Source organism: Boleophthalmus pectinirostris, unplaced genomic scaffold (assembly GCF_026225935.1).
Source record: "Boleophthalmus pectinirostris isolate CB_2022bp ecotype Guang Dong unplaced genomic scaffold, ASM2622593v1 HiC_scaffold_19, whole genome shotgun sequence".
Taxonomy (NCBI): Eukaryota; Metazoa; Chordata; class Actinopteri; order Gobiiformes; family Gobiidae; genus Boleophthalmus; species Boleophthalmus pectinirostris.
The window spans coordinates 24,502,868-24,517,268 of NW_026571140.1; the positions used below are offsets into that span (position 1 = coordinate 24,502,868).

Here is a 14,401-nt window from a genome sequence, read left to right on the forward strand (position 1 = left end):
ATTGAAGATTTTGCGACTTAAAAAATTACTGTATTTTTACAGTTAACAAGAAATGTAATTAATTAATTTGTGTAATATTTTCTCTTGGGTAATTTTACAACATTTTATCACTCAGTTCATTAATTAATTCATTAAAGTTGCACTATGTAACTTTTTAGTTAGGGGTCTGTCACCTGCTTGTTTCTATGAATACATGATTCTTTTGCCTGGAATATTCCACAGTATGACATTAATAGCGCTACCTTATATTTATTAAATTATAGGTGCTTTTATTGCTCAAAATTACCTAGAAAACATGCATTCTGACTGTGAGTAGGGTTGCGCCTCCCCAGATCTGACTGGTAACTTGGTCTGGTTTGGTCTCCATGATGATAGAAAGGTTTAATACCATTCTGTGAAACATTTCAGACAGAGACATAACATCTCAACGGAGAAAATAATTTGACAGACTCTCTACCGGAAAAGTTACACAATGCACCTTTAAGTAGTAATACATTTTCCAACAATTATAGGCCTTAGATTGGATACACTCAGAGAAATGCGACATTTACTCTAGGAGCAGGACTTGCACACATTTTGATACGAAACCATTCCCTTCCATTGGGGTAATTTAGAGTAACCTATTTTAAACAATATGCCCTAATACCATTTGGGGGTTTTGCATTGAGCTTAAACCATAACAAAAGCTTTCGTTTCGTAACTTGATATCACAGTGCACCTTTGGTTGAAGAAGTCACCCTCCCACTACTTCTTTAAACTAAACCACATTTATCGGACTTCTGAGCAGGTAGGAAAGACAAAGGTTATGAGCTGTCAGCGAAGCATCCAAATTACATCCAATTTCACCCGGCTCTGTGCCCACGACATAAATATGATTTTGGATACATGTGAGGAGAAAAGTCCAAAGATCTGGTTAGTGCACTGCAAAAAGTAATATCGAGCAAGTTAAAATGACTTAAATTAAAAACATTTTACTTTATTAGAGTAGATTCATCTTGACAAGTTAAATTATCTACCAATGTGTGTTTTTCTTAATTCAGGCAACATTAGATTTTGTTTCTTATTTTAAAACAAAGAGTTTTGTTGTTTTAATATTAAGTGTTTTTTAAGTACAAAAAATGCTTTTCCATTGGTAGATCACTTTACTTGTTAATTGAAATTTACAAATCATGATAAAAGTTTCTTAATTCAAGTAATTTAATGTGGCTAGATTGTAGTTTTTGCAGCATGAATATGGGGCCCGCTTCAGGATTGGACGAAAGCGGGCGAAAGGGGCAGGACTAGAAGCTCTGTCCACTGTTCTGGGAAAAGGACAGTGCACACAGCTGCGCTCAGGGGGTAAATGCAAAACAAACATGCCGCAGATATACTTCCCCTCTCAGCTGTCATGGCTCTGCTTTCAAAGACCCCCAAACCCCTCCTCGACAAATCCTCACCCACCTTTGATACACACATAGACATAGACAGCCATCATTACACTTGTGTCCATTGGTTCTGTCCTGAGCTGGTGTTGGGGCTTAAGCAGAGGAGGGGGAACACTGTGGTCTCTTTTAATTAACATTGAGCCGTGTGAGTATTATGTGTCAGGACAGAAATGGTCATGCAGAAGTCCTCACAAGTATACATTTACTCTCAGGTTTGTGTATCATGTACATGTGCATATTTGTCATTTCTGATTTCATATTTTTAGGTGAACAATTTAACATTCACCATTGTAACACATGTCCTTGATAATGCACTTGGAGCAATATTTCTCAATTGACACTATAGACTCTTTTATAATGCAGCCAGACACATTTTAAGACACATATTCAGAGGTGGGTAGATAAGTCAAAAGTTTTTCTCAAGTCAGAGTTTTGCTGATTCAAAATAATATTATTCTAATAGACATACATACATACATAGTGGTCCAAGAAATTACTCAAGTAAGAGTTTAAAAAGTATTACGGTAAAATACTATTCAAGAGTATTTTTAACATCTCATTTGTAATTTGAAGTTGTTGTATTACATAATTCACAAAATCTGGTATTTTCAAAAGATAGACCACAAAAATTAGAAAAACTAAATATCTGAAGGAGCTGTGCAAGACCACAAATATCTATATCATTTAATATGGACAAGATAAAGCTTTTGTCACATGTAGACTTACTCACGGAAGAAAGGGAAGGGTAAAACAAGGGTCCCATCGACAAAAATTTGGGCGTCTAATTAATAGGAAAATGGTCTAAATTTGGGCCCCTAAGACCCTGAGGCCTGGCACAACAGATCCCCTATCAACTCCCCTGCATCAAGGAAAATATCACTCAAATAGGAGTAAAAGAATGGTGTCTAAAAACTACTCAGAGAACAAGAGAAACATGATTTAAGTAAATGTAATTACTACCCCCCTCTGCACATATTTAAAATAAAGTAAACATTGAAACATATTTTAAATATACCTCCCCACAACCCTGTACTCTAAAACACAAAAGGACTGGGAGGACATAGATTTGCTCCAGTATGCTGAATAACTAATTTTATTTTCTCGTACTACTGAAACCATATGATCAGTTTATGAGCAATTTTATGTTAAGAATATATTGTTGTGTGGTTGAGTGTACTTTGTGCATGCATAAACTGGATGTGCGTTAACATGTGTATTTTCAATTTCTCATTTTGTTTTATTTGATGCATTTTTGATTTACCTTTTGTGTTATTTCTCATTATACAATTCATCTAAAAATTGAAGGATTAATTTTTGTGGCTTTAAGCTTCTGTTGACATATTCTTGTGTTTCGTGTGTAAATAAAATACAATAAGTTATTACATTTGAAGTAGTGTGTGTCAAGTTATAAGAGTTCCCATAAAGATAAGAGATGAAGGCTGTTAGCGTCGGAGGCTATTCCCTGGGCAGACAGTACAGCTCTAAACGAGCAGTAGAGAAAAACACTGAATCAGTATTATGAGGCCACTTGAGTCTCTGTCACTTTTAAGACCCCACTTTCATCTCCTGATTAAGACATTGTGGGTTTCTACTTAAGACACTACTGTAATTCCTTTAAGTCTCATGGCATTTTAAGAGATGTTGGTGCTAAAACAAGGCTTAAAATATACCACAATAAGAAAATGACAATATGAACCAAAAGTGTCTGGGTTACTAGGCTTGTCTCAAGTTAAATCAACTTAATAAACACAAAATTATGCTTTGTTGAGGACATGGTCATATTAATTTTACTTTATTTGTCATGTATATAATACAAAATCATATATATATGTACACTCTGTACATAAAGGCAAAAACACAACTCTTTTAATAAAAGCCTATGTAAAAAAAGAAACATATTAACATAAAGTAAAAAATAAAATAAAATAAAACTACACATGATATCAAAGACCTGCAACTAAAAAGGATAAAAGCTGAAGTATAGACAGATTATGACAGTTGGACGTCAGCGCAGTGTGTGTTTAACCAAGAGACACAAGCTGCCCATTTCAATATAATATTATTGTGTCAAACATAATGACTGATTTTAATCACATAAACATTAAAATGCCCCTTTAGCGGCAACAGTAGTTCCGTCCATAGCAAATATACAGTTCATGGCACCAGGTTTAGCATAATGTGACCTAGTTTGTTGCAGTTGAAAAATGTTTATGATTGTAAATTTGAAAGCATGAGCTCTGCCTCTACACAGTACAGCTAAAACAGAGATGTTCAACCATTAAAATCTTGAGTGGGACATAATAAATTATATATTCTGTATATACACTATACACCATCTTAACAGCAGAAGTTCCTTTGTCCATTTGCTTTCAATACCATACGTTGATAGTGCGGTACAAGTCAGTCATGTAACATTCAGATGTAGGTGTAAAAAAGTGAATAGACTTTGACTTAAATAATATACTTTGATATGTAAAGAATCAAATATGCAGTGTTGATACTGGACTGATGCTGTGTGTAGTGTAATAAAACTGTAGACGCTGTGGACAGGTGCTGAGGTGCACAGGCCCATCAGAGGCTGCCAATGTTGGGGAAGCTCTTGAGTTTTTCCGGGAAATCGTCTTTGTAAAGAACTGGATCAGCACGATGCTCCACAACCTTCAGAGGCATTGTACCGAAAACTGAGGCAAACTTGTTGATGCATTCAGATCTGTGAAACAAAGAGAGGTTCTATTATATGAAACGTTCCTCATACATTTTAACTACAGCACCATTTAAACTGTGATTTTTCTGACAAGATTTGTGATTGTGGTTAGTTTTGCAATGTATGTATTAAAAAGTTATATTCTCACTCTCACAAATTGACTAGACAAGGCTAGAATATGAACTGCTCACATGTGCATTACCTAAATAATTAAATTTGATTACGATATATTGTTCAGCCCTAATTTTAACCGTATTTGTAAATTAATAATAGTGGGATGATTATCATAAAGCGTACCTCTCAACCATGTGAGTCTGATCCAGTGACAACCCGTCAATGGCAGTGCATTCAGGACACTTAAACTTCTTCCTGGGGGTCACCTGCAAAAAAACAACAGAACAACATTAGCTTAGTCGTGATTGTTAGTTTAAACATATCAGCCTTAATGTTTCAAGGGGTATCTAATTGCCAGCGCCAGTGAAACCAGGGGGAACAGTGTGCCTTGTGATTAGATGGCGATGTGTGAGTGCATGTGAGCTTAGAAAAACACAGCATGAGGGGAGTGCCAGTGAGTGACGTGCAGATAAGGGAGGTTAAGGCCAGACCCGGGCCCCAGCACCTGGACCTGGGGTGGTGAGATGGGGGGTTTGGGGGGTCCGGTTAGAGATGGAGGGTGAGATCTGATCTGGGCCAGAGATTGGTCTGCTCTGTCAGCCTCTGAAGCCAAAATAACCAGTCTGTACCTTTATGGGGGCTTTTCCAGTGATGTTGGCGACCAGGAAATTCATGGCAATGTCTTCGCAGTTCATGTGAGCATCCACCCAGTTCTTTATATCTCCAGGCATTTTGTATGTGTACAGATAGTTGAAGTACTAAAGAAGAAACATAAGTTTAAGTTAATAAGAGAATAAAAGAGAAATGGGGAATAAAAACCTTTCAGTCATATGCACAGCTAACTGTGTTGCCAAACTGCAATTACCAAGTGATTTCTGGTAATTAAAAAAAAAAAACAACAACACGCAATAAAAAATAAAGCAAAATAAAATGATCTTGTCTTCTGCAAAGTTTATTTACCTTGTGGTAGAATGCTGCTCCTGTCAACACCATGGAAACCTCATTGGTCCATTCAGATTCATACTTCCACTTGCCCATCTCATGGTCCCACAGATGTAAGCGGCCGGGATAGCCCACAAGTCGGTCCGGGAACTCTCTCCAAACCTAAAGATGAAAACACATTAAAACGTAATAGTAAAACCGCACCTGGGTGACTGGCTACAGTTCAGACACTGCTGCAAAAGCCTGTCATGTGTACAGACAGACAGCTCCTTTAAATTGGTGTAATTATCTTTAAACTGAACTCAATTTTATTAAATGGTTTCTAAATGCATTCAGGTGAGAGCTGTATCTGCCTCAGGTATGTGGACATGGAAAACCTCACCACAGGACTTGTCATCATTTCTCACACATCAAACACAAAATGAGAACAGGCTGTAATCCTCTGAACGACTTTCAAACCCAGGATCAACTCAAATTTGCTGCTGTTGGAGGATGGAGTCAAAAGAGTCACGTTTTATGAACAGTTTTTTCACCTCATATCCAAACTGCAGCTCATCAGACGTCAACATGATGATGTCATCATCAATGGCCAACACTGCTTCGGTCTCAATCTCATCGTAGGGAAAGAAGCGGTTGCTCAGCTTGTTCTCTTTGGTACGTACCACTTTCAGAGGGACACCAATCTTGGGCCATAGTGACTCTAGAAATGTCAAAAAGAATGGTGAGCGTATAGTAGGTGTTAGAACGATTATGTTAAGTTGCTTTTTGTTTTTGACTCAGATTCAGGCTGAAAAGTTAGGGATTAGAATGACATTTATTTTGGACAGTTGAAGTTGTCTGAGCAGCCCTGGCAGTCAGACTACACTCCCTGACTTCATATCGGGGTAAACCTCAAGCACGTGCAAATTTAACCACACTACAATTCTTCACAAGGGACATCAACACAGGGTTTTTTCAGGGAACATTTCAAAGGCGTTGGGTAGTGTCCATGGCACGGACTATGGTACAGATAGATCATACACAAATGTGTCCCCTCATTAATAGTGTAAAAGCCCTTGGCAGACCATGAGAGGAGCTCGCAGTCATCCTAACCATGTCTGAGGCCTGCTGTCAGAACCTATTGTCGGGAAAACTGCAAAGTTAAATGCTCAGAGTCACTGTTCGTGCAGCTGTCAACTCTTTTTTTATTCAGGTCTTCTATAGTAACAACATCTTAGTAAAAGGGAAAGCCTTTTAGTAAAAAGGTAAATACAAATACTAATGTACAAGAAAAGATAAACAACACTCAAGTTTTTTGGAACAGATAATGTGAACGCTATGCAAAATGTTACAGTAAGTTACACCTTTTGTAAACATTCATCACCATTTTTCAGGTGGATGGTCCATCTCCTGCCTGACTCCATGAAAATCTGATTACTTTGCAGAGAATGTTCCACAGTAAGGCAGTAAACGTACATTTCCATGGAGACACACTCGTGATACCATTTCTAATAAGAATGTAACCATGTATGCATTTTTGAGCAATGGAAGCCCACATAGGTTACAACATGCAAGATACTTAATCTCATACTGTGGAACATTAAGACAAAAATATAATCTTCATGCTACATAGTGCATCTTTAAAATATAAACTGATCTTTTTATGTGTAGCCATAGCAGAGTGACCTGTCAGTGGCCTCTTGTTAATTCTAATGGGTCACAAAGCTCCAGCCAGGCGCCGCTGATGCCTCTAATGAAAACCCAACTCACAGCCGCGAGGGAGCACTTCAAAGTTTTCTCACTTCTTCATTACAAACTCACAGAGCAGTGAGACACAGCTCCTGCTGATGGGGGTCTGAGACAGAGGCACTGATAATACACCTATTTGGACATCATTAAGAGTCCAATTAAACGGAACCCAATTAGGCTCTCTATTAATTATATTTCTTTAATCAGACTGTACATGGATTTCTTGGTGTGCAAATGAAGCTTAGGTCTTGTGGTGGCTGTGTGATGTGTATTCATGCCAATAAAATAACTAAATGTAACATTTTAATCATTTCTGAGCAAATATGTATTGTGTGATAAACATTGGCTGTAATGGGTAGACATCTGCATATATACAGCTGCACTCACCTTCAGGTGGACTCTTGTTCTGGTTGTTCCACACCACTAGCAGTTTAGCCAAACTGGGCACTTTGGAGATTTCGGTGATGACCCTGAAGAGACTCTCCACACGGTCGTAGGTCAACACGACAGCGGTGAAGCCTGGAGCCCGAGGCGGGATGAGGGGCAGGAACAGAGGGCTGTTCACACTGGCCCACTTCTACACACAAAAACAAAAGCAGCTCAGTATAAAGCTAAGCACTCTGACCTTTCTAGCCATAAGCCACAAACACTGCATCTGAAAATGATAATGCAAATTCAACAAATACATCATTCAATTTTTTGAATATTTAGTTCTTTTTGAGAGAAGAATAATATTATAAACTCTGCTTTATGTACACTGGGACTGTGGGCTTCTTGATGTTTAAGAGAAGTCTCTGCTCCAGGTGGCCACAGACTCCGTGAAGTTAGTTTGTGGGCACCTGTCAGCAGACAGAGCTACTGTGTTTAAAACATCAGTCAGTGTTCTGCACCATTAAAACGCTTTACTGTCAAGTGGAAACTTCCTTGTGATTGTGGTAACATGGTTATTTAGGGGGAACTGATTTGTGTGATCCCAAGTGAAAAGATAAACCGGTTTGAAAATACCAGATTCAAGTACAACCACAGGAGTACACATCACTGATCTTTTATTTAAAAAATAATAATAATAATAATAATAATGAAAACTGAGCACTGACTTAGTATTTATAGATAACAATGAATCAACATTTCTGTTTTATTTCTGTTTTGTTAAGGACTTTTATGAAATAATTTTAAATGTCAACATAACTGTATGAACTTTAATCATATAGTGAAACTACAATTTGCTGTTGTGTCTTTAAAGTTAAAATGAAACTGACCCTACAAATAATTTTACCGCTTGTTCACTGTGGTAGTCATCATAATTTTTATTTTGATTAAAGTTTAAACCTCAAGCTCAAAAACAAAACAAAACAAAAAAATAGTTTGTCCCTTTCTGAACCCCCTCCAAAAGCACCAGCAATCCCCAAAAGTCTGTTTTCAATTACCAGCCAAGAGACTACAGAGGAGGGGGGCTGTGCCTGATTTATTTAGTGCTCTTGTAAGTTCTTCTCACTATCCATTCATGCAGCCCATCCACAAAACACTTCATCCTCATTTCAGGCTCTAACGGCCAAAGGTCTGCAGCCTGACCCACTTAACCCCTGCCGGAGAGGGACAGACCTGAGTGACAGATCGCTCCAACAGTTTTCTTATGTGATCAAACTCCAAACCCTAATGGTTTCAGGTGTAAAAAGTCATTCTGGCCAAAAGTGCAGAAATGCTGCAAAGTTTCCCATCAACTGAACTTTTTATAAACACAATGACTCAGACATGAAGGAACCTATTTTCACCACAACGCAGGGATCCAGTGTTCAGAAACGCTGACACAAGCGGACCGCCTCAGAACGGGCTCAGAGTAAACCACAGCGAGGAGCTGTCAGTGTGAAGATTTAGGGCAAGTATGGCCTCCACTAAACATGTTTTTAAAACAATTACTGAGGGCACAGGGCCAATAAATTAGACAAATTAGTATTTCCAAGAGAGAAAAGACACTTGTGTCAAGGTACGTACCACTACAGGTGGGTTGTTCCATTGCTCATATGAGCGCGCAGCATACGGGTAAATCCGATCATTGATGATCTGCAGAGTCGTCAAACCTATTGCCTTCATGGAGCTGAAGTACGCCTCCCAGAACCAGCGAGCCTATGGTCACAGGGACAGGACTCAGTAAACTTAAACATGCACATGTCTCATGTTCAGCTGCCAACAAAAATGGTCATAAAAATAGTGACAATTTTATAATTAATTATATTTGGTTCAATTGACTTATAATTGGTCACTTGACCCAACAGGAAACTCTAGCCTTGACTTGGATAAAGCCTCTAAACGCTTTCCTCATCTATTAAACTTCAATGGACAGTCCGGAGGCGAGACAAACCTATAACAGTTAATGAAGCGTCAAACAACAGGGTCTGCTGCCAAGTCCTCAAGCCATACAGCTCAGACTCCACCCTTAAATCCTAAAATGACAAACAGCCCGTAGAAGATGATTTGAAGTATTACATTACATTTTTGTGTTTTTCTTTGTAAAAAGGCCCTTTTGTGTGCACAAACAAAAGGGTAAAAATTACTCTGTACTAGCTGTAATGTACAAGAGATAAAACAAAAAGCAAAATAGCAGTTAACTTATTGAAGAAGAGAGGTTGATTCCAAAAAGATTTTAGTCTCAGGGGGATTCCCCACGGCCCATAAATCAACCAGTGATGAAAGTGTCTTATCCGGCCGGGAGTACGCAAAAAGAAAACTCGACTGGCCTGAGGGGTTATCCACTCTCTCCCAGCGCCTGCAGGAATTTTTATGACCAAGAAAGAGGAGACTCTTCCCCTCTATGAGAATAAAACCACAACTTTATGTGATCAGTCAGTCAGTAACTGTGATTTATTTTATTTTGTTAAATTATTGCTCCACATGTAACAATTACACATGGGGATATGGACTGTGTAAACTTTTAAGTGTAAAGTAATAAAATCAAGATTTGTATTATCCAAAAACAGTTGTTTTATTATAGTTTTCTCTGGGACTTTCTGAGGAAGTTCTGTGGACAGAAGTTATGACTATGGAGTATCTACATAATGAAAACAGAAGGATTATTAAGATTAATAATTATAGTAGTAATAAGATAATGGATTTGTAGTCAGGAAATGTCTTCTACAAAGACACAGGTGTGTTGACAGATAACCAGCTATGCTGGATCTCTCTGAATATAAAAGGTTTTTTTTAATGTAAGAAACAAAAAAATTGTTCACATAACTCAGTCTAAAGTCACCCCTAAGTTTTAGACTGTTGAGCCCTCTGGTGGCCAATCCAATAAGAGCTCAAGCACTGTTATGTTTGTCATGATTATTCTGTTCTATAATCATTGTAAGACGTTTCAGTGCTTGTGAAGTGTCATATAAGTCTATACAAGGCAACAACTGGTAGTTGAACTAGCGCTCTTCCTTACGCCTTTTACCACTGTACTAAAGTGGTTTTATAATGACCTATGATTTCAACATGAAATAAAAGTTAATTGTATTTGTAGTTTTGGAGCTGAAAGTTTAAAATACCTGTCTTTGCATTTCTTCCACTTGTCTGTGAGGTATACTTTTCAAGATGGTGTACATTTCTGAGAGTTTCTCCTCTGGAATAACCACGGATGCCCTAAATCAAATATTAAAATTAGAAGAAATTGACTAACTTGAAATCTTAACTCTTCAAAACAATGTAAACCACTACCTTTTCCAGTCCAGAACTTCAGAAAAGGGCAGTATGTAAGAGTCAGCAAGGATGACGGGGACACATCCAGCCTGGAGGACATCGCTCAGAGCTGCTTGCCCCAGCCGAGCTCCTCGAAGAACAACACAAAATGAAGACTCCTGTTGGCCAAACACAACTGTTACTTTAAAGGTCCTATATTACACAAAATTGACTCTTGTAACTTTAATGTTAGAACGTTGCCTCCTTAAAAACAAACAGAATTGTGTTTTGTTTCATTCACACATGGTTGGGAAAACCTTTATTATTAGGCTGTCTACATCTCCAAAGCTAAAAATGCTCTATTCCACCTTGTGATGTCATGAGTAGTTTTCAAGTTCACATCACCCTTTTACCTTTTGTTAAGTAGAGACTGGCAATTCCAGGTTGAAATTATCCAAATGATTCTAGGGTAGAATGTATGAAGTTTAAAATAGCATGTAGCACTCACTTCCACTATTACCATGTAACATCTCAACGTGGAACGAAGTGTTTTCTGTTTCAGAGAAGAACCAAAATACTCCTAAATATGCAAGGTTTGTCTGTTAAACATGTGTGAATGAAATAAAACACAACATCAGGTATGTTTTTGAACAGGAAACATTATAACATAGATCGAAAATAGTGTGGCCCTATTTTACACATTATTATTATACAAATGTTCTAGTAAGTTTCACAAGTTACATCTTAAAGGTCCTAAAATAAATTACACAATGATTGTTCCAACCTGTAGGATCTGGGGGTAGTCATACACTTGGCCTTTGTAACACCGTTTTCGGACAGAGGCAGCTCCTTGTGAGAGATTGCTGCATTTGTCCAGCAGCAGCAGAGCCTCTCCATTTTCCTCTTTTAGACGTTCAAGTTCAGCGCGATACTCCCTGTGAATCGCGGTCTGGGAGGATAAAATAAAGTAGCGCCGTGGTCTGAAAAAATGGGGGAAATGGAGTTACATTGAATTCAAAATAAAAGAAATAAAAGACTGTAAAAAAGGCAGTAAGTCAAAATAGACATGCACTGGGCTAGTCCAGTGGAAAACAATGGTAGTAACCCATAGTTTTTCTCAATTATGGTTGAAAAAAAAAAAAAAAAAAAAAGACCAATCTATCTGAAAATGTATGCTTTTTGCTTCATATATTACCATAAATATTAAAAAGTAACTAAGCTGTTCACCAGAAAGACAGATTTAGGATTACATAATGGTAAGATACTAAAAACTGCATTAAATTAAATGACTCAAGTAAGAATTGGGGACAGGTTATACTGGACTTTTGCATTTAGTTGTTCCATTCGTGTACTGAATTTAATATAAAGTGACATTTTTGCAAGCTATAATCCTATATGGTCTCTTCTCCACATCTGCACATCAGAGCATATTGTTCTTACCCAGGTTGTCTCTCAGGCAGTTCAACGTCAGCAGAAAGGGGGCTGTAGACTGGAATACTGACATCGTAGCCTTGTCTGTAGGTCCAAGTGGAGAAACCACCTCCTGCCAGCAAAGCCCTGAGCAGAAATAAAGGAACTCATGTCGTGACAATGATTTAACACAGTGACAAGTTTGACTGAAAGGATTCAACATAAAACATGATACATAAAGTCTGTCCGAGACATTTTACCTGGAACCTGAGACCTATGATGACATCAAAAAGGTTTTAAGGCCGAGTGGGTAAAGAGGCTCCATATAAACTGAATGTAGTAAACTGTAAGTGATGAAATGCATTTGGATTTTCCTGAGAGATCCAGGCAGTGTTAATGTAAAGTGAAAACAGTCGGTCACGCACACCTGGTTTTGATAAGGCCATGTCAAACCATGTCCAGCTGGAGGAATTCCTTAAATCTAAAGATAGTTTTCAGTGACTTGTACTTTTTAAAATTTATGGTCTAGAATGCCATTAATTTTATTTTAATATCATCAAGTTGACATTAATAAAAATCATATATGACAAATTTAAAATGCATTTACCTATCTCTTGGCACATCCAAAGCAGTGTTATAATCCGGGGGTCCTCCAGGCAACATGTTGAAAAGTAGATGATTCATGCCTTTGTCCCATCTGTGCAAAAACATAACTCAGTGCATGAAGGAGGGGAGAGAAAGCAAGCTTTACAGGTGTAGTATTTAACTTTTCTTCAGTGTTTCCTTTGTCTGGAACGATTCAGTGTATGTTATTTAACTTGTCTATCTGCATGTGAATAGGCAGACAACACCATCAGGTATTTACAGGTAAGATCACTGGAGAGGTCACCCTGCCACCAGTAGTAAAAATAATAATAAAAAAAAAAAAAAAAAACAACGCCTGGAATTGAATAAAGGTAAGATAATATGATACTAGGGAAAATTCCAAGGCAGTGTCACCATATCGGGGAAAAAAACAATAAAAAAGTAAAATTCAGAAACTGTCAGTGCACCTTTAATGATAAACTGCAAACATAAGATTATAATTACCTGGGCAGCATTGCCAGAGCCTGTGCCGTCTCTCTGACTCGTAATGAATTCTGATTGAGAACGTCAGTGGAAGGAATGAACAGACATGCTCTGCTCACATCATCTGTGTAAAAGTCACTGTCTGAAATGGCACTCAAAAGGTCGTTGTATTCTCGGGACAGTCCTGTGCTGCTGATGGGGACCCCAACTTCATCCACAAACCTCTGAAGAGGATAGATATAAACCTACAAATATATAAATAATATTAGTATTTTAAATATAGTTTAAATTTGTTTGCTCATTAGATTTAAATATATTTTAAAGGCAAGAAACCTCAGTACATGACAGTCGGATGACAACAATAACAAGGAAAACATTGTGTATATTTTAACAACTATATCCTTCACTCATTCTTCAACTTTTCTCAGATGACCATTTTCAGAATTCATATAAAGGGTGTGCATGGTGTGAATAAGTACCTTTATCCTGTTTTTAGGATTGTAGCCACATCTGTAGACATCAAAACAGGTGTGCATGCGACAACTCAGGTCACCCCTCTCCGGGATCGGGCTGGACACGGGCAGCCTGACCAGAGGAGCATCGTGAACACTGCGTTTATCCAGAGTCCAATCCGCAGAGGACTCAATGGAGTGGGGCCAGAACTGGAACATCCCCGTGGCAATGAGTCCCAGCAGCACCACGGAGAATAAAGTAATGTAGTAGATCCGATGCTTGATCTTCATCCTCGGGATCAGAGCTGGTCCCCGAGAGCTGTACTTACTGGAGGCATACATGGCTCCACCAACTACAGTCACTACAAACAAATATATATAATATATATATATATATATATATATATATATATATATACATACACATATACATTTTCAATAGTTAGAGTGAAGCCCTAACAAGCCCCTAACAAATAAAGCTATTAGCTTCTTTGAGTGAAACAACCAATATTTAAGTGAATATGAATGACGGATAACAAATTATAGTAATTACCGAAATGGGGAGTTGGTTTAGGTTTTAACACATAATTTCATACGAATGACATATAACAGGTTTGGCATTATCATACGGATCAGCTGAGAAACAGCTGAGCTAGGCTAACAAATCATCGACACAACAAAACAAAAACAGACTATCAAAATCACTTAGCAGCTAATGAGCAGTCGCCACATTTAACTTACCGTATATTTTGACTGAGTTGGCAATAACCACCTGGAAAATCAATTCATTTCAATAAAATAAAGACGGCATTTACATTCCTCTGAAGTTAGCCGCCACTTAGCATTAGCGTTAACCCCAAACCGGAAGTACTTCTTCTTCGAAGAAAGTTTTGTTTGTGGTG

General features: G+C 37.9%; 1 protein-coding gene across 1 annotated transcript; it reads right to left on the reverse strand.

Moving 5' to 3' along the window:
* Positions 1-3,200: 3,200 nt before the first annotated feature.
* Positions 3,201-14,372, reverse strand: ext2 (exostosin glycosyltransferase 2). The gene is made up of 15 exons (XM_020938803.2): positions 14,241-14,372; positions 13,527-13,861; positions 13,069-13,292; positions 12,587-12,676; positions 12,010-12,126; positions 11,354-11,549; positions 10,609-10,748; positions 10,440-10,533; positions 8,905-9,036; positions 7,300-7,489; positions 5,718-5,884; positions 5,203-5,346; positions 4,872-5,000; positions 4,426-4,508; positions 3,201-4,134 (listed from the first exon to the last, which is right to left on the reverse strand). The coding sequence occupies exons 2-15, from the start codon at positions 13,839-13,841 to the stop codon at positions 3,996-3,998; spliced, it is 2,160 nt and encodes a 719-aa protein (XP_020794462.2). The 5' UTR covers positions 13,842-13,861; positions 14,241-14,372; the 3' UTR covers positions 3,201-3,995.
* Positions 14,373-14,401: the final 29 nt, after the last annotated feature.

Coding starts and splice junctions, on each gene's coding strand:
- ext2 (XM_020938803.2), bottom strand. CDS start 13,841: ATGTATGCCTCCAGTAAGTACAGCTCTCGGGGACCAGCTCTGATCCCG. Junction 5,347..5,717: donor AGCTGCAGTTTGGATATGAG/GTGAAAAAACTG, acceptor TTTCATCTTTAG/GTTTGGAGAGAGTTCCCGGA. Junction 4,135..4,425: donor CAGACTCACATGGTTGAGAG/GTACGCTTTATG, acceptor TTTGTTTCACAG/ATCTGAATGCATCAACAAGT.